Raw genomic sequence first — 23,508 nt, 5'->3', positions numbered from 1 at the left:
TGCTGCTGTTCTTTATACTTTGTATTTATAGTTTTTATAATTGTGTCTTAAATTTTTTAAATCAGATTTGTCTCATATTTTTAGCTTAATATTTTAACTGCATCATATTTATAATCTTGTTTTTAAATTTTGTTGTAAACCGCCTTGGGATTGTTTTAATGAAAGGCAGTATATAAATCTAAAAATAAATAAATAAATAAATAAATAAATAAATAAATAAATAAATAAATTCTCACCTTTCCTTAATAATTTATTTTGCCATAACACATTGTACTTGTAATTATTCATTATATCCCGCCTTTCCTTAGATACAATCCTGAGGCGTTATTCCTTTCAAGGCTGTGTCTTTGTGTCTGTTGGCCCACCAGAGAAGAGAAGAGCCTTGTTCGTCTCCAAATTATTCAATCTTTGGGGGTTGATTTGGATTTGGTATAAATTGAAACTGAAAAAATACAGAACGTGCAGCCCTAGCTACTACTGCCACCAACGCCAGTAAGGTGCCTTCTTGCCTGCCCACCTGCCCATCCTTTGAACCCCTTTATAAGTAGCGAATCCCCTTTGCCGGATTCCCCTTTTTAAGCAAGGCACTTGATCTGGGTCAACTTGTTTCGACAGCATGGACCAAACCGCCAGCCATTTGTCGTGAACCAGTTTGCAGACCTGTGGTTCAGTTTGAATTTTGTTCGAATTTGAACCAAAGCACCACAGACGGTTCCATGCACACCCCTAAATATAAGTAACAAACATAAGCGGATCAACCCACAGTTGGGGAGAAAAGAATGGTTCTTAAAATTATCCTCTAGGTTAAAAGTAGTCTAGATTAATTTGGGTACCAGGAAAGAGAGGGGTCAATTTATTTACCCTTGCTAACTGGGCAAAGAGGCACCTTTAACCGTGGTGATTCTCTTTATTTAGCAGGGGGAGAGTAACTGGCCCTGTCCACCCCCAGCACAGTACTTCCAGTGACTTTTGCTGGTGTCTATCTTATGTTTCTTTTTAGAATGTGAGCCCTTTGGGGACAGAGTTCCATCTTATTTGTTTGTTTGTTATTTCTCTGTGTAAACCGCCCTGAGCCATTTTTGGAAGGGCAGTACAGAAATCGATTTTATTATTATTATTATTATTATTATTCATCAAATTTATCTAAAAAATTTGCAGACTGCCCCAACTTCCATCTCTGGGCGGTTTACAACAACATAAAACAAATTAAGACAAAAATGAAATCCTTAAAACAATTTAAAGCCACAGCAATAATCAGGGGAAACCAAAAGGAGCAGGGAAATATGAAGAGTAGTACTTGATCAGGAAATAGAATCCAAAAGCGTCCACCAGTCCAAATAAAGGCACAAAGGCAGCTAAGTATAGGGCAAAATGTGCCATAATCCATACAAAGTCCTGTGAAAGAGAAGGGGAAAGAATGGATTAGAACAGTGATTTTATAACCCCCCAAGCTTACATGATGTACAGAGTTGTCCGATTGTTCCCATGCCATATATGTTGGACATTTTGCATGGATTAGATTAAACCATCCAGCCCCTGCATTTGTTTCCTTGCCCACCTGCACTGCAGGGAGCCTTGTCTGCAGGGAGCATTGTCAGTTGCTGAACTACAACTCCATCCCCCACCACAATTTTTGTGGCTGGGGATGATGGGAGTTGTAGTTCAGCAGCAGCTGGAGAGCCAAAGTTGCCAAATGCTGTTATAGTTTGACTTTATTTTGTTGTTTGGGGAATGAGATGATTTGCTTTTTCTCCCCAGCTAACACATTACAACCAGTGCTATATGAATATGGTTGAGTAAGTGTCATGGGTCTGGGTCGCCACAACAACATCAGTAGTGAGACATCACTAGTGACAATTCCAACCATCCTGCTCACAATCATTTCTTTTGGAGTCTCTTCATACAGTTTTGCTTCCCCTCCCTTAAACTAAAAAAATAAATAAATCCAAGGCAGCTGAGCCTTTCCCTGTTCCTTCTTTGTTGTCTATGGTAAAGAGCACACATGCTTATTTAGCACTCTGGGGTGGTGGTGGTGGTGGGGGAGACAAAAAACTTGCAAAGCTACCCCTTGACTCTGTAGCACTATTTACAGACCTTTTTCTTTAAAAGATGTTTTGAAGACTGCACACTCCTTTTCTCCCATACTGCAGCGCAAACCTCCTCTTAAAAACAGAGAGTCTTATCCACTTCACCTGCCCACTTAGTGGAATAGTCAAAAGTTCTACTGTATGGGGTCATCTTAATTAGGCTTTCAGAATGGGTGACCCACCCAAGCACGTCGCCTACCAACCATATATGGCTTGATAAAACTCCCATTTTTGTTGCCTGCCTGGAAATGCTGAACAGGGTCAGGCATTGACAAGCTTGTGGCAGACTGCTGAATGAGGCCATTAGGCTGGATTTGCTTTAGCAAGTGTTTGAATTTGCTTGCTTGAGGCCTGGATAAAAAGGCTGCAATAGTCTCACAAAAGGATCCTACAAAGGAAACAAGTATTTTGTAGCAGGACTAATGAAGCCTATGTTCTGCTTCTTTTAATATGGTGGCTCTTACTAGGAGCCCTTCCCACACAGTGGTGTAAGAAGCCCTGTGGCAGCCTGTGTTCCAAATCTCAGAAGGGCGACCATCTTCTTCTGTGGTGCCAAAATGTTTCTAAGATTTGGGGGTGGGTGGGTGGCCCTGATGCAAAGTACTCCACTGTCCCACAAAGTCCCTCTGCTTCCTGCCTTTCTCATGTGGGGGCCAGCACTAGCCCTCTTGGCACCCCCTGCTTTGCCACCACTTCCTGCTGCTGCCTCCTCCTGCTTCTTCCTCCTCCTCCTCCTCCTGCCGCTGCCACCATTTCCAGACTAGCTCTTGTGGCAGTGAACAGGATGGGCTTTTCCCTCTCTTGCACAACCATGCATGGAATTGGGGACATGTGTGATTTCAGCCATGTCCTGGGTGGCTCTTGAGATAGTGAGTGGGGTTTTCATCCACCTGCTCACCACCACGAGAGCTGGCCGGGAAATGACAGTGGTGGAAGAGACAGAGGTGAGAGGTGGCACCAAGCGGTGGTGGTGGCAAGGCAGGGGGAAGCATCGAGAGGGCTAGCGCTGGGCCCCCCATGGAAATGGCGAGGAGGCTTTGTGTGGTGGGGAGGCTTTACATTGGTTGAGTGGTGGTGGTGGGTGACAGGTGAAGGGCTCTCGACAGCTCTTTTTCTCAGAGGTGCCCAGGGCGGCTCATGTTCTTTGAACACACCCACCCAATTACAGTTACAACTCTGCTCCCATGATGTGCTATGAACTTGATTTGATCCCAGCTATCAGGACTTGGGCTGGAAAGGGATGTGGTTTATACTCTGAGTGGCCACAATCTTGAACTATCATAGCGGATCAACCAAAAACAAAAAACCCTCATTGGGGTGTTCTAGGACCGCCTCCCATGTGCTGTGAATTGGTTTGTACTGAACTAAAACACAAATGTTTTTAGAGGAGTATCCACAGACACACAAAGGCATGGCAATCACTTAAGCCTTCTTCTCTTGGAAAAGTAGACTATAAAGTCATTATTGGGATAACTCTTTCCAGGTCCATGTGGACAAACTGTCAGTCTCCTATTGTTTCTGCTTCACCTTGCTTTGATCATTTTCAGACAATGGCACAAATGATACTTTCCCACAAAATCTCATAAAATGCCTCCTGTTGTTACCTCACCCATCTCTGTGCCGCAGCTGGCTTCTTCCGCTATAACAAGTAACACATGGAGGAGATTCTCACGATCAGCAAAAAGCGGGCTAAGGGAGCCTAGCCCACTTTTTGCCAATCACCTGCTGCCACAGGACCCACATGGCTCCCAGCAGCAAACCTCCTAAAGTACCCCTCCCCTTAGCCGAAGTTAACGGAGCGCTCCATTAACCTCGTCTTCTTGATCTTGTGTTGCTGCAGTGCGGCTCTGCAGCACGGAAACAAACCACGAGGCTGAAACAAGCCTCCCGGCTCTGGGGGTCTCTCCAGGATGTCCTGTGCACTTGCGCAGGGCACCTTGGACCTTCCGGGGGGGCTTCCGGGGGCCACGCCTGATCCCTACAGCCCCCACCAGCTATGTGATGGAGCTGGCAGTTGTGTGGGTGGCTGATCCGGCTGCCCAGGGCTTCCTGCCTGACTGTCTGTGGGAAGAGCGGGCTAAGCACACTCTCCCTGCAGACCTCATTTTGGCAAGTCTCGCTGATCGTGAGACTCGCCTCATGCTCATTCAAATGGGCTCTGATTTTCATACCATCTTAAGATGTGTGGAATTCCAGTCCTAGAAAACTTATTAGAAACTTATTAGGATAATGGGATAAAAATTAGGATAATAGGATAATAGGATAAAACTTATTAGGATAATAGGATAAAACTTATAGGATAATAGGATAATAGGATAAAACTTATTAGGATAATAGGATAAAACTTATAGGATAATAGGATAAAACTTATTAGGATAATGGGTAATTCTAGGCATACTTACCCTCCATAGTCTGCGTTGGAATGTGAAATATACTGAGTAAATCTGAAAGACTGGGACTACAACTATGGGCATCACTGTAGAAGGAAACGTGATGGGCAGGTCAGTAATCATTCTTTAAACACAAAAGCATTACCTGGGGAACACCAAAGCTAAAACAAAACAGACAACGTTCTGTTAATTGTTTCTTTCTTCAAATAATTTAATTTTTTATATTTTAGTCTTAAAAGGTCTTCCACCAGCCTGCAGTGCAGGCACAATTGCACTACTTTGTAGCTCCATTTGTTGCCTCTCCTCCTTCCTGTGAATTTTCCCTCCAGTCAGATTATTGCCATTGATTACATTTCTATCCCACCTTTCAGCCAGACAGGAGCAGCTTGACATTTCTACCTCCTTAGGTCTCAGCACAAGCTGGATGAGAGCAATCTCACCCAGATGGGGAGTGTTACCTAGAATTTGCTGCAATTTTACAGAGGATTCTGGGTCACACTATCCTGTGTATGGAGACACAGCCATGGCAGAATTAATATGAGAGCCAAGACTTGCACACCGCTTCATACATACATACAGAGGCTCTCTAACCCCAAGACCTTGGGGCCCTGGTCCATGGCCTCTAAGAACAGGTGGGGGGGCTCCTGCAGCCACACCATGCCCATCACTCCACATCCGCACTGCTGTGCTGAACCTCGTTTAAAAAGAAAGAAAGAAAAGAAATTCAGCTGCTGCACAGCCGAGGGGTGGCTGCCGGGGTGGTGGTGGTGAGCCGAGCAGTCCTTCTTCCCACCCTCACCCTGGTGGCAGCAGCAACACTAGGCCTGTTTATTTGGCCCAGCATCTCTTGCTAACTGCGAGGTGTGCCTGCGCAGTAGAGAGAGAGAGATCATTGCAAGCCCGTGATGTCACAGAAGGACTTCTCGGCTCACCGCCCCCTCCCCCGGCAGCCATCCCTTGACCATGCAGCGACTGAAATTAAAACAATGGAGGTTCAGTGTGGCAGGAGGCCCCCTAGAGTAGGTTGGGGAGGGCCTCACATGGGGGAGGCCTCACGGTAAGGCAGTCTAGGTGCTAAAATTATCTAGGTGTGCCCCTGCATACATGTAATACCCAGTCTGCCGATGTGGTTGAGGCAGCCCTGCCCTGCCATACTACTGAACATCTTTAATGAGCCACAGAAGTGGGGAAAAGTCTCTGCTTCCTATTGGGTGCCAAGGGAATAGACATGGCAATACATACAACATGTAACCTGACTCTAAGGCTGCATTCAGATATAACACTAAACCGAAGGTAAACATGCCAGGGGTTTGAGCTTGTTGTCATCTTAATGAGTGCAACCACGGTTTTGTCACCCAACTGCGGCTCTGTTTTAGCTCCCAAACCTGAATTTGAACCTTCGGCTTGTAGTGAGTTTTGCTACTAAAACCTCAGGTTCAAAAAGGCCATTGCTTCATCCAAATTCTGCTGCAGCCTTAACCTGGGTTTTGTGCTCTAGCTCCTCCTGAAACCATAAGAGGGCAGCCCAAAAATAGGTCAGTTTTATGTTGACCGTGTTTCTTGCTGGCCACCTCTCACAACTGTTGCCACACCCTCTGCTCTCTCCATACTCCTTCTGGCATCAGGGATGCTCGGCAATAGGGATGCCCCATATCTAGAGTTCATTCATTAAAAGGGAAAGAACCACATTAGAGACAGCCCACTTTCCCCTGTGTTTTATGGTCCCTCTTGTCCATCCGCAATAAAAGGATGGGATGACAAGATGGGGGAGAGCAAGAGGTCTCCAGCAATGCAGGACTGCAGTGATTTGTGCACAAACACATGAAGCTTTGGTTACACAAGAAATCAAATAACAGGGTGTGTGAGCCAACGGGATGGTGTAAGGATGTGCCTGCATTGGTTTGGTGCCTCCTCTGGGAAGTGCCAGACCAGCTTGGGTGCCGGCATTTGAGCCAGCTTGACAGGGTGGGGAGTGGTTCCCTTAAGGAGCCAGTAAGGGCCTCCTTACCTGCTCCTCCCCACCCTGCTGTTTTTTCTGGGTGCAGCACCCAGTCTCCAACCAGCCATTCAGGGCTAAAGCACTGTTCCCTGCAGCCTCTGCATGGCATCGGCACACACATGAGCTGATCATGCACATCTCTAGGATGGTTCCATGCTGAATCAGACCTCTGTCTTCAAGTATGGGTCATCAAGCTACAAGGCTGAGGTAATTCCAAGGGGAGAAGCATAGGGTGGGAGTGGGAGTCTGAATTTTTCCTTTTCTGTTGCTTTCCTCCTTGCATCCTCTGCAAAGGTTTAACTTGCTGCCTGTACTACTACTTTTGCTATTCCAAATCCTGCAACTGTTTTATAATTATTCAGTACTAATTGTATGCCAAATATTATGCAGAATTGATATGCCACTTGGTCATTCTTCAGAATACATACACTTTAAATAAGATGGACAAGATAAAAAGTGATGAAGTGTTTTTAAATGAGGTCAATGAATTATTACATATTACAAATAACAGGCAAGTGGAAATACTCACTGATAGGAAAGTACTTGTGCTGATAATTGTAAGGCATGATCTTCTTTTTCTGCTTACCCAACTGCAAATGAAAGAGGTCCAAAGAAGGTTACAAAACAGGAGCAACCTATGCATTCTTGAATAATTAACATTTGTCAGAGATGCATCTTTATAAATCCCTTTCATCCTATCTCATCATAAGAGAAATTCTCATGAATGCAGATTGTAGTTCAATTGGATATCCATGTATTTCCTGATAGCTGCAACATAAACTTTTATTTCTATAATCACAGATATGGAAGCATCATCAATGGTGTGTGTGTGTGTGTGTGTGTGTGTGTGTGTGTGTGTGTGTGTGTGTGTGTGTGTGTGTTACACATTACTCTCATTGTTATATTGGCCAGGTATATTTAGGATCAATTTCCTGTAATAGTGTCGTTGATAATTTTAAAAATTGTAATTGAGGAAACTCTTCATGCATGTTGGGGTTGTTCTGTTGATGAGTTTATAAAAGGTAGATCATCAAGATTTGGAGGAGAAAGTAAAGCTGGGAGATGGAGACATGTAGCTCCATTGGGGCAAAGACAGGGGAAGCTACATGTTTACAGCTTCCAGATGAGTCTATGTTCCTTCAAAGACCTTGCTTCAAAGACCTTGTAGTGGATTGTTGTGTGGAATTTTCCTTTCTGTTATGACTCAACTATTAACCTCAGGAGCTTTCTTAGTCAACTAGCTCAGGAATGACTCCAATCAGCAATGAGTTATTCCTCAGTGTGCAGAGAGAAATTGCCTCTGAGCATTTAAAGATCCTTAACTTTCCAAAACCCAGGGGGGAGGGGAAGAAAAGATTCTGGTAGATTCATCTCGCTGCCACCATGTACTCTAAGACTTTGAGAGACCAGACCGTTGGACTAGAATGTTTTAGTCCAGGGTCTCTCTGTAACTGGGTATTGGACAAATACAAAAATTCTGCTCCCTCTTGCTAACAGACAAGAATAAAGAAAAACCTTTCTCTCCCTTGTGTTTGCCTGCACATGGAGCTAATTATTAATTTGCCACACCCTTCCCTTGAGATTCATTTTGTACCAGAGAAAATCCCCCCCTCTTCTCCTGCTGAGTTAATAACCGACCCAGGAGAGGCTTGTAAAGAACAGAGAGAATAAGCTTTTATTCAGTTACTACAGACTGATTCCGTCTGAGGCTTTTTAGATACACTTAAAAATACTTAGTTTGTTAGAAGAATACTTAAAAAGCACACAGCTTGTTCTGGAGTAGCACACATTGAAATCTTAGTTACTCAGTTGCAAAGAACAGATATTTAGGAATGCAAAGCACACACAGAAAGCAAATTAAATTTTGAACACAAAGCCTGTCTAAATAAACTTTTCCCTACACTGAATTCCCAAAGCCATAAAGCCCTGGCTTCCTATCCTTGAAAACTCACCAAAACTCCTGGCAAGATCAAGTCCCTGTAAAACCTATAACCCTCAGAGATTCTACTGCAGCATGCCATGCAGGAGCAGCGACCATGCTTGGTAATTACTGCTTTTCCACACACACACCTCACTTCCTCCTTCTTCATCCCAGAAACCCCAGCAGCTCCCAAGTCCCACCCACCTGGTGGACTGATTGGTTGAACCCTGGAGGTCACCAGCCTGGAGGTCACCAGCCAGTCAAGACAGAGGTTGACTTCCTATTAACCCTCTAGAGGGTGGAGAGGCTGAGTCACCAGAGACCTAGTGCTACCTGAAGGTATCCTCTTCAAAGTACCACCTTAGCCTTTCTAAGGATGAATTTGAGGCCGTTCACACGAGCAACCAAACCCAGGCTTGGGCAGCCCTGCCTGGATTTGGCTGCCTGTGTGAAATGCCAGGATCAAGGCCGATCCGGCTGCTGCCTGCCCCACAAGCACGAGTTTTTAACCCGGGCTTTAACCTGGGTTAAATGGTGTGAGCGTGCCCTTTACCCCAGGTTCAGTGTCATGTGTGTGCTCGGGCTGCATGCATACACAGAGCTGGGCACCTAGAGCACCTGATTCATGGAGGAATGCTTGCATGGTGTATTTTGGGATTCCTGGAGGCCAGGACTCATTTTCATGGTCTCCAGTGATCTGTGCTGCTCAGAGCATCACGGACTGCACCCCAAAGAGCAGATTATTGGCTCTGTGTGGGGAGGGTAGGTTCAACCCTGCCTTCCCCGCCTGCCCTCCCCACCCCTCTCATCGCCATGTGTAGTGTACAACCTTACTCTGTATCTCTCACTGATTTGGAATAAAATAACTGTATGGATATTCACACACCAGAGTTACTACTATGTCCCACTTCTCTGGCCATATGAAGAAATGAACAGAACATCCGCAAGCTTTATGATGAAAAAAGGGATACCTGGCAGAACAGTAAACATGAGGCTCCAACCTGGTGCACATTTGTTTCTTAGATGGTAATAAGAACCCTTCTAGATCAGACTCAGAGTGCATCATATTTAACAACATCTGCTCTAGCATCTCTGTTGACAACAGTGGCCAGTGTATTGCTTCTGGGGAATCTAAAAGCAGGAGAATGAAAGGAAGAGTACTCCCTCATTGTTTGCCCACCACGAAACAAATAGCATTAAGAAGTGCAGTGCCTCTAAAACTAGAGGCTCCATTTACCCATCATGGCAGATAGCCAATGGTGCATCCTTCACGAATTTTTCTAATCACATATTAGGAACATAGGAAACTGCCATATACTGAGTCAGAACATTGGTCTATCTAGCTCAGTATTGTCTTCACAGACTGGCAGCGGCTTCTCCAAGGTTGCACGCAGGAATCTCTCCCAGCCCTATCTTGGAGAAGCCAGGGAGGGAACTTGAAACCTTCTGCTCTTCCCAGAGTGGCTTCATCCCCTGAGGGGAATATCTTGCAGTGCTCACACATCAAGTCTCCCATTCATATGCAACCAGGGCAGACCCTGCTTAGCTATGGGGACAAGTCATGCTTGCTACCACAAGACCAGCTCTCCTCTCCTAAAGCCCTTTTCTCAACTAATGGCCATCACCACATCTTGTGGTAGCAAATTCCATATGTTAATTATGTATTGTGTGAAGAAGTGCGTTCTTTGGTCTGCACTAAATTGACTGCCACTCAGTTTCATGGAATAGCTCAAATTCCGGTACCATGAAACTGAGAAAAGGCTTTTTCTATTTATTTACTCTACACCCTGCGTTGGGAGATGTCTTAATATATGGGAACCAGATAAGAAGGTTAATGAAGCAAACAGGAAGACTGATATGGGGATGCAGAGGGAGTACACTGAATCAGGAAAGCAGCTCAGTTCAAGCAGCAAGAAAAACAAGCAGAAGGAACAGAATAGCACAGATACAAGCAGGAATGTTCAATAAAACGGTGTGAGTGTGTGTCTGCATTGAATGGGGTGATTCAAGTTCCCCATTGTTACCTATGGGCAAAACAAGCAGTGTGCACACATTTTGCAATTCTGCTCTGAAAAACAACACAGAAGAACAAATTTTACCCAAAATATAGTCCAAAGATGGCCAAAAAAGAATTACCGACCCAAAATCCTCTAACAGGCAGCCACTGTGTCCCTGTGCTGCAGTAACATCACAAGTTGCTCTCTCACACAGAAATGTGACTCCTTACAACACCTGCCATAGCAGCACTCTTAGCAGCTAGCAACTAAGCTCTTCAGCCACCTTTTTACTGAATGAGTACACCTTGCTATGCAGAGTGCAGATTGCAGACTGCAGAGGAGACCAGAGCAGTGAGCGAAGTACAAGTCACTCTCAATGCCAGACATGGAAAGTGGAGATCAACTCTTACCATGAGAAGAAGTCTTCTTTGCTCTCTTCTTCTCCAGCATATACCTGCCTGCCTGTGTATGGAAAACTCACCATGGCCTCAGATTGATGCTTAGTCCTGACCGACAACCTGACACTGTCATGGGCAGCTGACACTGTCATGGGCATGAGTCCATACCTCATCATCGGCTATGGAGGGCGGTGGTGTGTGTGAGTGTCTGTGTGTGTCAGCTGCACTAAGGCACAGACTGTGACACATCTGGGGCTAGCCACAATGGCCAGGGTGGGACGAGCTGGCAGTGGTGTTGTAGTGGGTGGGGGTGACCATGAGTCACTCACCCTCCATGACCAGCTTGGGATAGCCCAGTAGGGGGAGGTTGTTCTTCAGGAAGACCAGCTGCTCCACCATCACCAGGTGGAATGCGGAGAAGGAACCGGTGGCTCATTTGGCCCTGTCAGGGACACCACACTGCTGGACCTTTAAACAGCAGTGATTGTAGTGTTGCTGCTAGGCGTGGACTGCGCACTAGCAGTAGGTGCTCCAGCACCCTCCTCCTGGTTTCACTCCAGTCTCCTCTCCTCTGCTCGCCTAACCTCTGCAATGAGGAGGTCCCTGGCAGCTGGTCAGGGGTGACCACTTTGCCCTTCATCCTTGGGTCACATAGACAGGACAAAACATGCACTGCCAATGAACTCAAGGATAGTGTGAGCCAATCCACCACTCCAGTCCTCAGCTGATATTCCAAGGTGATTACTTCCTCAGTGGTCAATATGGTCTCGAGCTCACCCATCATCTTCTCAGGGAGAAGAGCAGGGGGGTGGGCAAAGCCTGTCTAAGTGTTGCCTCACAAGCTGCTTGTGGCATTAAAGAATGGCTCGAGTGCCAAGACAACTTTGGAAAGCAATGCATGGTCCTGGTTGGATAGGTCACACATTTCCAAGTCACACCTCCTTGTCAGCGTGTGGATGGCTGTCTCTTGCTCCTGCAGGCACTGGAGCAAGAGAAAAGTGGAGTTCTACTGGGTTGGAACATTCTGAGAGATTATGTGTTCAGGTAGGCTAAACTGCCACCCCTTGAGCATCCGCCTACCCTTATATTTATTTATCATATGTAGATCATATGATATGTACATCACCTAGGTGGTGTACAAAATTCAAAACAATATAGAAAAGTAAAAACAGATTAAAATTCCACAAAAAACAATTAAAACAATCTCATAAAACAAGTTATTAAAACAAATTATTAAAATTAATTCCAGTTAAAAGCCTGCAACAACAGGTGTGTCTTGAGGGTCTTCCTGAAAACAAAAAGAGAAGGAGATGCTCTTATTTCAACAGGGAGCATATTCCAAAGCCCCAGGGCATCCACAGAGAAAGCCTGGTTCTGAATCTCTACCAAACGAGCTGCTAGCAACCATAACCAGACCTTTCCATAAGATAGTAATATGCGGCAGGGTTCATGACAAAGAAGGCACTCTCTTAAACATCCTGGGCCCAAGCTGTTAAGGGGTTTTTAAGGTAATAACCAGCACTTCGTATTTCTCCAGGAAATATATCTGCAGCCAGTGCTGTTCTTTTAAAATCTGTGTTATGTGGTCCCTTTGGACTGTTCCAGAGACCAATCTGGCTGCCTCATTCTGTACCAATTGCAGTATCCAGACTATATACAAAGGCAGCCCCATGTAGAGTGCATTACAGTAGTCATGCCTGAAGGTTACCAGCATATGTACCACTGTTTTAATGTCATTAGCTGAAGCTGAAAAAAGAACTCCTGGCCACTGCCTCAACCTGAGAAACCAGGGAGAGTTTGGGATCCGGGAGCACTCCCAAGCTATGTGCCTGATATTTCAGGGGGAGTGTAACCCCATCCAGAACAGGCAGCTCTAAACCATCTCTTGGTTCCCAACCACCCACAGTCTGTACCGCTCTCTTATTTTGGATTCAGTTTCAATTTGGTATCCCTCATCCAGCCCATTACTGCCTCCAGGCACTGTTTAGGGAAGATATGCCATATCTTGATGAGGTTGACATGGAGAAGTAGATCTGGGTGTCATCAGTATATTGATAACACCCAACACCAAACCTCCTGATGGTATTTTCCAGCGGTTTCATGTAGATGTTAAAAACCACTGCAGACAGTATAGAACCTTGTAGAACTCCACACTTCAGTTCTTGCTTTGCAGAACAGCAGTCTCCAAGTGACACCATCTGGAATCTACCAGATGGATAGGAATGGAACCACTGTAAAACAGTGCCACCCAATCCCACCTCCCTCAGGCAGTCCAGAAGGATACCATGGTCAATGGAATCAGTAGCTGCAGAGAGATCCAAAACAATAAGCAGAGTCACACTCCTTCTATCGATAGCCAATTGGAGATCATCCATCAGGCCAACCAAGGCAATGCCACAGCCCACACAAAAGCCGGTTTGAAATAGGTTTAGATAATTTTATCATCCAAAACTGCCTGGAACTGAGAGGCCAGAACCTGCTCATTCACCTTGCCTAGCCATGGAATATTAGAAACAGGTCTGTAATTAGCTTACCCTGATTGTTCCAATGCAGGTTTTTTTCAAATAAGATCTAATAATAGGCTCCTTAACACAAGGAGGCATCCTGCCCTCCCTCACAGAAGCATGTATAATATTTACCAGACCCTCTCTGATAATACAATTACCAGATGAGATAAGCCAAGTTGGGCAAGGGTCAAGAGAAGAATGGGTTGTAGGATTCACAGTCAGAAGCAGGAGTCACAAAGTGAAAGTGATCCAATCTAATCACTTAATAGGAGTTGCTGGACACCTCCACAATAGTCTCTGCAATAACTGTGGAATCCAGCTTGGCCCAGATATTAGAGATTTTATCCAGGGGAAAGTCATTAAAAATGTCACAGTGAGTGGCCGATGGTTCCTGATTAAATGGTTTTCAAATTCAGGGGGTGGGGGTACATCACGCCTGCTCAACCTTGACCCCCAGCTGTTTTTGGACTACAGCTCCCATAATCCCCAGACACAGTGGCCAATAGCCAGGGATTATGGGAGTTGTAGGCCAATATCTGCAGGAGGGCCAAAGCCGAGCAGCCCTGGGGTACATACTAGCCCCCTCATGAACCTGGACAACTCAGCTGGATGTCAATTTGCGGAAGCAATGAGAAGAGGAAAGAACTGCTTTTTTGCCACCTACACTGCCAGAGTGTAGATCTTCAAATGCACTCTGTGTTGTGGCCTATCAGATTCGCGCCTAGTCTTCCTCCACTTGTGCTCTAACAGTCTACCTTGCCACTTCAGCTCCTGTAATTCATCCAGCAATTCCTCCACCTTACCTAACGATCCATGGCCACTGACAGCTCAGCTGCTATGTATTCAGTGTCCAGCACCTCCATATTCAGCACCCCTTGCTCTCCTGCCCCCACCAGTGTGCTGTGAGTGTCAGGAAAGAGCATACCTCCCACGGGGACTGGTCCATAGTTCTACAGTGAAGTGCATGCTGATGTCAGGTGCTGCTGTGTGCATCAGCTCCAACACTGCTTCCATGCACGCCTGTTGAATGTGGTTCATGAGGGTCTTGTAGTCAGGGGCAAGTCATCAGAGCAACCAGAAGAAGACAGTGTTCTCCACTGCCTGGAATTGCCCAAAGCAATCATCTCCCCAATGGCCCAGGTGATGATATGAGGCTCTGGGCGACCAGACTGCTTGTCCACCGACAAGCACCCACTGTGTAGGCAACTTCAGCTTCTTGGGAACAGGAGTAGGTGCCTTACCACTAGCCAAGGACATACCAGGCCTATGGCTGCCAGCAGAAGTAGGGACTGATGGGTGATGCAGTTGCAGATGCTGCCGCACCCCCAATATTCCCAGACACTTGGGGTCCTTATCCCTGCTGACCCGTGTCCTGAAGTTGGTGCAGACAGCATGGTGTGGATCACCGGGGTAGAGCTCAAAGTGTTCCCACACCATGCTGATCTTGGTCCGAGAGTCTGGGACCTTTTTGGTGGTGGTGGTACTGGGGCTGCTGGTTTGTTATGGGGGCCGCCACCACCACTGCCCTCTATGAACCTGAGAAGGTCAATGAACAATTGGAATGACTTCCTCCTGCTTCTCTTCAGTCCCAGATTGGGGGGTCACCCCACCAATGGGGATTGGGGAGGATGGAGAGTGCAATCTAGCTGGGCTAGCAGCCGATGACATCTCTTCCTCTGAGGCCACAGGAAGAAGAGCTTCTTCCCTAACAGGGGAAGACCTCCCCCTACTTCCACCTCAGCTGCCACAGAAGTCTGCAGTGCAGGGTGAGGGTCCTCTAGATAGGAGGGACTACATGCAACCACATCAGCGGGGATGGCCCCTCTCACCATTGCCTGCCATGACCAGCAGCATCACACCTTCCTCTACCTGCCACTCTGCTCCTAGCTCTGCTTCACACCCTCCGAGACATCTTAGTGGTTTTCATCATTTAAATCCTAACCCTGACTGGGGTGGGGGAGAGGATAAGAATCACCTTTAATGGGGTCTGGGGTTAGGGGTCTTGTATTTATGCTCCGCATGCCACCCACAGCACTACCTATAGCACTAATGTGCACACAGAGATGGTTGAAAAATTAAATCCCCAGAAATAGAGCATCAGGGTTTAAGGGGGAGAGGGTTAAAGGGTGACGAGCAACAATGGTGGAAAGTACAAGGGAAGGGAATGTGAAGTGTGGACTCTCTCTAACCCACCCTTCTTCACCCACAGTCCTGCCACCTAATCCCTCCCTTCCCCAAACTGGGGCGGGGGAGAGGTGTGTCTCACCTACAGTATCTGGCATCTTTGGCTGGGGGCTTCCAGTGGCATCATTGGCTGGATTCTGCCAGGTATTGCTCTTGGAGACACTCTTGAGCCGAGCAGACACCAGTGATCGACAACTTGGGAGAGGGCAGGTGGGCACCAGGCAGGCACCCACCCACCCAAACAATAAAAAAAAACCCCAAAAGGTACAGTGGTGGGAGCTTGGCACCACCACCAACCGACAAAAACCAAAAATTAATCCACCAGATGCAGGCAGACAGCACACAGACAGCAGCAGCAAAGGTGGCAGCAGGGCTGCAAAATAATAATAACAACACTGCAGGAATAATAGACTGGACCTAGGCAGAGCTAGAGATGCTAGATTGTAAAACCAGGAAAATCATGACCATCAATCATGCTCTGCACCCCCGCAGTGATGTAGATAGGCTATACCTCCCTGGCAGCTCAGGTGGAAGAGGAATGCTGCAAGTCCATCAAACAGTAGAGGAGGAGAAAAGAGGCCTTGAAGAATATATAAGGGACAGTGAAGAAGATGCACTTAAAATGGTCAATAACAAAAAACTATTCAACACCAATGAAACAAAGCAGGCCTACAAGAAAGAACAAGTCAAGAACCGAGCAGAAAAATGGAGAAATAAGCCCCTGCATGGTCAATATTTGCACAATATACCTGGAAAATCAAACATAACCAAGACCTGGCAATGGCTTAAGAATGGCAACTTGAAGAAAGAAACAAAGGATTTAATATTGGCTACACAAGAACAGGCACTAAGAACAAATGCAATAAGAGCAAAAGTCGAAAAATCATCAACAAACAGCAAGTGCCGCCTTTGTAAAAAAGCAGATGAAACAGTGGACCACCTAATCAGCTGTTGTAAAAAGATCGCACAGACTGACTACAAACAAAGGCATGACAAGGTAGCAGGGATGATACACTGGAACATCTGCAAAAAATACAAGCTACCTGTAGCCAAAAATTGGTGGGACCATAAAAATGAAAAAGTTGTAGAAAAGGAAGATGGAAAAATATTATGGGACTTCCGACTACAAACAGACAAACATCTGCCACACAATACACCAGATATAACTGTAGTCGAGAAGAAAGAAAAACAAGTTAAAATAATCAACATAGCAATACCAGGGGATAGCAGAATAGAAGAAAAAGAAATAGGAAAAAAATTACAAAATACAAAGATCTACAAATTGAAACTGAAAGGCTGTGGCAGAAGAAGACCAAAATAATCCCAGTAGTAATTGGCGCCCTAGGTGGAATTCCAAAAGACCTTGAAGAGCACCTCAACACCATAGGGGCCACAGAAATCACCATCAGCCAATTACAAAAGGCAACTTTACTGGGAACAGCCTATATTCTGTGATGATATCTATAATAATAACAAAAATGATATTGATAAAAAATTCAGCCATCCCAGGTCCTTGGGAAGGACTCGATGTCTGGATAAAACAAACCAGTCAATAACACCTGTCTGACCGTGTAATCAAAATTAATAAAATAGCCACATCCACAGCACACCCCAGTTATTAAGGAAAAACAGATACAAGGAATAAAATTTCAAGAAGCACCCAGTTAAAGGCACTGGTGCTGCTGGTACAATCTGCTCGGCCCAAGAGTGCCTCCGATAGCAACACCTGGCAGCTTGGGGTATTGCTGGACCCAGCTCTGCTTTTGGAAGTTCAGGTGGAGGCGGTGGCCAGGGGTGCCTTTGCATGGCTTCGGCTAGTGTGCCAACTGCATCCCTTTCTTGAGAAGACAGATCTTGCACAATTACCCACGCCTTAGTCACATCACACCTGGATTACTATAATGCGCTCTATGTGGGGCTGCCCTTGAAGAATATTCCAAAGCTTCAGCTAGTGCAAAATGTGGTAGCTAGGATTTTATCTGGAGCTGTCCACTGGGATCATATCACACCCATTTTGAAAGAGCTGCACTGCCTGCCAATTTGTTTTCAAGTCCAATTCAAGGTGCTGGCTTTGATATTTAAAACCCTTAACAGTTTGGGCCCTAGATACCTGAGGGACCGCCTGCTCCCAAAGGTTGCTGCCCGCTTCATGAGGTCATCCGAGGGGGCTCTGCTCTGGGTGCCAACAATGAGGGAGGCTCAGCTGTTGTGCATGCGGGACAGGGCCCTCTCGATTATTGCCCCCAGACTCTGGAATGCTCTTCCAGTGGCTATCCACTCCTTGGTCTCCAAACACAGCTATCCCTGATCTGATGAGTAGCACAAGCTGAAAGAAGAAGAGAAGAGCAGAGGAAGGTGGGAGGCTGTGGGGGGAGGGGTTGAAAGAAAGAGAGATTTTCCCTCAAGTTCTTTCGCTTGTCTCTTCTCACCTGCCTTATCTCTCAGGGGGAAGCAACAAGACAAACACACACCACACACTTAAATATAGGTGACTAGAGGAAGGTGTGTGTGTGGGAGGGGGGAATGTGCACAGGAAAGTGGGGGGAAACTCCTCCCTCCCTTCTCAGAAGGGCAATCACTCTGCCCACACTTCCCATGGGAACCCGTAGGAAGGAATGACATATGCAAGTCCATCTAATGCACTCAAAGCAAGTCCTCCTGCACTCAACCGGGGAGGGGGGGAGTGGTGAAACCCCTCCCCCCCCACACACACTTTTAGCCTTGATTTGAGGGACTCTTGTGATAAGCTATGGATTTATATGTGCATTGTTTATATGGGCAGCAACCAGCAACATCCTCAGTTGAAATCAGCACTGAAGCTGGTTCAAATTGCCATTTAGCAGGGCTCTCTGTTTTCCTCCTGCACTTGCTGTACTTGAAATGGGAGAGGAGAGGAGAGGAGAGGAGAGGCTAGTGTGTTTCCTAGCCCTCTCTTCTCTCCTGTTCTTTCCTCTTCCTTTTCAAATGCAGCAAGGAGGAGGAGAAGGCAGGGATGGTGATTTCTGCTCCTGGATTTGATGAAGGTGAAAAAAATAGAGAAGGGTGTAATCAGTTTATTGATGACCTCACACGCCAAGCTACCTGATAATCCCTTCTAGTAGCTGTAGAGCACAGAGGTGTTAAAATCCACTGGGGACCAGGCAAGTAGCTAGGGGAGAGGGGGCCGTGTTCATCCCTCTCTCTGGCGGCCCCCCAGAGTGAGGGAGATAATGAAGAAAATAGGGAGGGGTGGAGCTGGAGGGCTCTCAGGAGCTGGGGGTCCGTGTTCTTTGAACCCTTTCACTCAATTATAGCTACACTCCTGGGACCAGGTAAAGCCTTGCAGTATTCCACAGATTAGTTGCTTCCATGTTACAGAGCAGCAGCAGGGGCGTAGCAAGGTTGGAGTGGGCCCAGAGACAAGATTTTAAAATGGCCCCCCCCCAAATCCAGGGCCTCCGCACACCCCAGGCCCCCAAGGATTTAAGTCTGATATTCCAAAATAAGTATGCTGCCTGCAAATACATTTCACTGAATACACACACACACATCACAATATATAGTGATATACATTGAGTACTATACATTTGTATTACTTTTAATGCCTAGAACACACTAGAAAGATGAATTATTAAAATGGCCCCCTCGCTGCAGATTAGCAAAGGAGACTTTCAACCATGCAGGGTGAACCTATGTTTGTTTTCTCAGAATTCTGAACAAATTCAGTCAAGTTTGATTGCAGGAGGTTTTTCACAGGAGGCTTTTAAAGCCCTTTAAGACACATCTCCTCTGGAATGGAGGTGCTGCATTCACATGTTGGCCAGATTTACCCTGAAGTCCCTGCAAGTTATTGGGGAGCAGTTCACACACAAGAAAAATAAAATAAAAGCACCACACATGCTTCACAGTTCTCACTCAGACCTTCTGGGTTGCAAAACAACTTGAACATAAGTGCATTTATAAATGAATGAATGAATAAATAAAATTAATAAAATACTGTTCCAGAAGTTTTTGCAATTTTCTGCCATGAAACAAGCCACTTATAGGACTTTTTAGATAGTTTTTTTTAAGTCAGCAAATTTTCCAAGCTGTTTCAAAATAAATATTCAGAGACTTCTCGGTCCCTCCCCCCCCCCCATATCCAAGCCCTATGGCAAGCAGATCCCTATATATGGGGGGGGCGGGAAAGGTAACCACAAAAAGGAGTTCACACTCTACCTGGCAAATGCTGGTCTGGGTTAAGCAGGGCAGCAAAGGGTCTTCTGCTGCAGAGAACACTCTGGCTGCCTCCTCCTTCCTGGCTTGCTTGGGCCCTACTCGAGTTCAGGCTTCACTGCGGCCTACACGGAGGCCTCCGTGGAAGCCCCGCCCACCCGCCGATCAGCTGAGAGGCGGGAGAAAAGGAGCTCTTGGCAGCTTGCCTGCTGCTTCGATTGCGGGCCAGCAGAACAAGCAGGAGAGACGGCGAAGAGGGCAAGTGGCTGAGGGGCCTTGGGGCTGGGCAGGGGGCAATGGGGAGTCACATGAGGTGCCTCTGGGGTGCCCCTCCAGGCAGTGGGGCCCCCAGACAACTGTCTCCCCTTGCCCTATCATTGTTACGCGCCTGAGCAGCAGTCACCCAGTGCTATCCTCTGATACAGACCTATCGCACAGGAGCGGAACCACTGCCAAGAGGTATTTTCAGCTGAGCTCCCATCTGTCTAAAGTGGACCAGATGGATTTGGTGGCCCACTGTATCAAACAGTGCTGAGATATCCAGAAGAATGAGCAGAATCCTTTCTGTATAACTATTAATAGATTACTAACCAGGACTATCAAGGCAGTTTCTTACTCCAACCCCTAATGGTATGGGTGCTGAAAATCCATCTCATCTAAAATCCATCTCATCATTCCTTGAGTTGTGATTACTTCTTACCTCTCTAGATAGTGTTTCCCCTAATGAAAACATGACAGGATGTATGTCAAGATCTGGGTCCTTCTGGAAACAGTTGGGTTTGGCATGATGCTGGTCATGGTGGAAGGACCACCATTTGGCTGATAATCCCTGTAGCAAAAGATGAGAGGTGAGAAATCTGGATATAGTGCTCTTCTTAATAAAACTCATATTTTCCACACAGGGGTGCACAGCTCAAATGTCCCAGTGAGCCAGAAACAACCATGATGATATATGTGGGGGCTGAAGTCAATTTTCAGTGCATTGATTACTGCAGTAAAAATAATTATAAAGATAAATATTGAAGTAATTACTAGTTAGTTGTGGGTCCTTCCCTCCTCCATAATTTTATCCAAGGATAGTGGCCAGAAAATAAGCCCTGTCCTTGCTCAGACAGTGGGCACCTGACTGTTCTAGCCCCACACAAATGCCAAATTTTGGGGCTCCTGCTGTCGCTGGCTACCTGGGCCATCAAAAATGTCCCCACGGGCCAGATCTGCCCCTTGGGCCTTACATTGTGCAGGGCTGAATGAAGTTGCATGCTTGCTACTTACTGAACCTTTTAAAAGAATATTTTGGTGTTTTTGATTAATCCGTTCAACCAGCTTTTGAATGGTGCTTTAGCTACTTTTATTCCATTCCAGTCCTGGAGTAGAGGTGGGGCTAAGAAGCAGCCAGCAGCAAGAGCACTGAAAACAGACTGCACTTGCCTCTCTAAATGATATCTATCTCTATCTCATTAATATTCCTGATTCAACTCTTCTTTCTTTCTTTCTTTCATATTATTATATTTTATACTGCATGATATATATATCTTTAGGCAATGTACAAAATTTAAAAATAATATTTAAAAATCAGCACAGATTAAAATGCACAAACAATTAAAACAGTAGCATAAAACAGAAATAAAAAACAGTAGCATAAAACAATGATTAAAACAAATTATTAAAATTAAAAATATTAAAATTTTAATCATTGTATCTTGTCCTTGCATACAACTCTGGATTCTACATACAGTATCACACTGCATTCTCACTTTTGGTCAGTCCTATGGAACACATCCAGTGTAATGCATTTACCTTCAGAAAGCCGGCCACAAACTCACAGCCCACGTGGTTCAGTTTTGGATTGTTGAAGACTGAAAGGTGTCCCAAATCATGCTGTAGAAAACCTGCCTGGGACTTAAAATGGAAAGTGACCATTCAGAAAATAGAAGCCTGTTATTTAGCTCCAGCAAAAGGAGGACAGGATCGTGCCAATCCATCTTTGTCCATTGGGGGTCTAGACCACAGTTTCTCAACCGGTGGTCCGTGGACTGGTGCGGTCCACGACGACTTGAGTGCCAGTCCTTGCCCTGATGAGTTAACACCCCCACCCCACCTGCGAACCTCTGTGTAGTTTTTTAAAAATCTTCAAATTCCAGCTGATTGCCGCTTGCCTTCCCTCGCCACGAACCTCCACGTATATTTTTAAATTCCAATGCTGAGGGGATGGCTGGGGATGGCTGCTGGGTGGGGGATGAGCCAGTGGTCCTTCTACCCCACCCCCACGCCTGCTTTGAACCTCCGTGTTTAAAAAATTCTTGAAATTCCAGCCGCCGCGTGGCCGAGGGGACAGCTGTGGGGGGGGGTGTGCCAGTGGTCCTTCCACCCACACACACCCCGGCGGAGGCGGCGGAGAATCCCAGAGCGACGCCGTGGCCTGCTGTCCGGCCCAGCGTCACTTCCCAACTGCAAGGCGCTCCTGTAGGCACTACTGCGCAGGCGTCCCTCGCAGTTGGGAAGCGACGCCGGGCTGGACGGCAGGCCATGGCGTCACTCTGGGATCCTCCGCCACCGCTGCACGCCGCCGCCACCGGGGTGTGTATGGGTGGAAGGACCACTGGCTCACACCCCCCCACAGCTGTCCCCTCGGCCACACGGCGCTGGAATTTCAAGAATTTTTTAAACACGGAGGTTCAAAGCGGTCGTGGGGGGGGTGGCGGGTAGAAGGACCACTGGCTCATCCCCCACCCAGCAGCCATCCCCTCAGCATTGGAATTTAAGAATATACGTGGAGGTTTGTGGCAAGGGAAGGCAAGCGGCAAGCAAAGCCCTAATTATTATGATGAGACAATAGTTCCCTATACTTGTTAAGAATTCTCTTTAATACAACACCATTGTAACAGGCATTACTGTTGTGCTGCTAATTGTCCACCATCTATTTCCAGAAGGACATATAACTCCTTCTGTAGTTCCATTTGTGCAACAAATGTCAAGTGAAGGGCAACAGCCCCATTGACTCTTGTTTTCAGCTTTCCATGTAGCAGGATACTGACCAATGTCAAATGATTGACAAGATCGCCAATTAATATTTTCCAAATGCTCCCCACATCAGATATTTCTGACCCAGAATTAATTGTATTTTTAATCACACAGAAAAACTCTCTTGGGAGAGGAGGAGTCCAACATAAATTCTGAGCAGTGATAATAGCAAAGAGAAAAGGAAGAGCAGAAGTTGATGAAGGCAGGCAGGGAGCAACTGGGAACACGTAACAACATTATGCAGGGGGAAGCACTGGGTGTCAGCACTTTTCCCCCTCAGGCCTGCGGTTCTAATAATTAACTCAAGATGTTCTGTTTTGCAATGATTATGGACTCCATGATCCAATCTAACACTCCAGCAAAAGGTGTGCTCCAGCTAATGCTTCTATATTCCATGAAATACAAGGGAAGATACTTCATTCATTAAGTGCATAACTCTGTTAGTTAAATAAATTGGGCTTGAAAGTGCTAGACATAGGCTGCATTGCATTCTCTTTTGGAATTTTATTTGGGCATTTGGAGTTCTGGCTGTTACAAATTGTGCCACCCTGTTTGGGGCACAGAGGTTTTGCAATCAACTCCTCATCGAATCTACAATGTTGTGACACAGATCTGACATGAATAGCAAATAAAACATATTTCCAAGGTTTTAAGAGAAACTTAGTTGTACTTTGAACATTCACCACATCTTATCTTTGGCAAAAATAAAATTAACAATTGATACTGCTTCCTAACTTGGCAAGATTAACTGCCTTGGCATTTAAATCCATTTCACTCCTGCTTAGTCCTCTCAAGAAAACATGCTGTAGT

At 46.1% G+C, this 23,508-nt stretch overlaps 2 protein-coding genes across 6 annotated transcripts in view; one reads left to right on the top strand and one right to left on the bottom strand.

Moving 5' to 3' along the window:
* LOC128340182 (acyl-CoA (8-3)-desaturase-like) overlaps positions 1 to 23,508 on the top strand; it is a 221,798-nt gene that overhangs the window by 30,373 nt on the left and 167,917 nt on the right. The window lies entirely within an intron of this gene.
* Positions 1 to 23,508, bottom strand: part of LOC128340181 (acyl-CoA (8-3)-desaturase-like) — a 49,477-nt gene that overhangs the window by 13,430 nt on the left and 12,539 nt on the right. For 4 of the 5 annotated variants that reach the window (XR_008313510.1, XM_053285026.1, XM_053285027.1 and 1 more), the window contains 5 exons: positions 21,475 to 21,576; positions 20,378 to 20,506; positions 7,006 to 7,066; positions 4,490 to 4,563; positions 1,298 to 1,395 (listed from right to left, as the gene is read on the bottom strand). Coding sequence is in view for 4 of the 5 variants with exons in the window: in XM_053285026.1 (XP_053141001.1) it covers positions 1,298 to 1,395; positions 4,490 to 4,563; positions 7,006 to 7,066; positions 20,378 to 20,506; positions 21,475 to 21,576 (464 nt within the window). In the remaining variant the exon portion in view is untranslated. The remainder of the gene's footprint in view (positions 1 to 1,297; positions 1,396 to 4,489; positions 4,564 to 7,005; positions 7,067 to 20,377; positions 20,507 to 21,474; positions 21,577 to 23,508) is intronic. The other variant, XM_053285028.1, reaches the window with a different exon arrangement.

The sequence above is a fragment of the Hemicordylus capensis genome, chromosome 1, assembly GCF_027244095.1.
Source record: "Hemicordylus capensis ecotype Gifberg chromosome 1, rHemCap1.1.pri, whole genome shotgun sequence".
Taxonomy (NCBI): domain Eukaryota; kingdom Metazoa; phylum Chordata; class Lepidosauria; order Squamata; family Cordylidae; genus Hemicordylus; species Hemicordylus capensis.
This window is presented reverse-complemented; position numbering and strand designations above follow the sequence as displayed.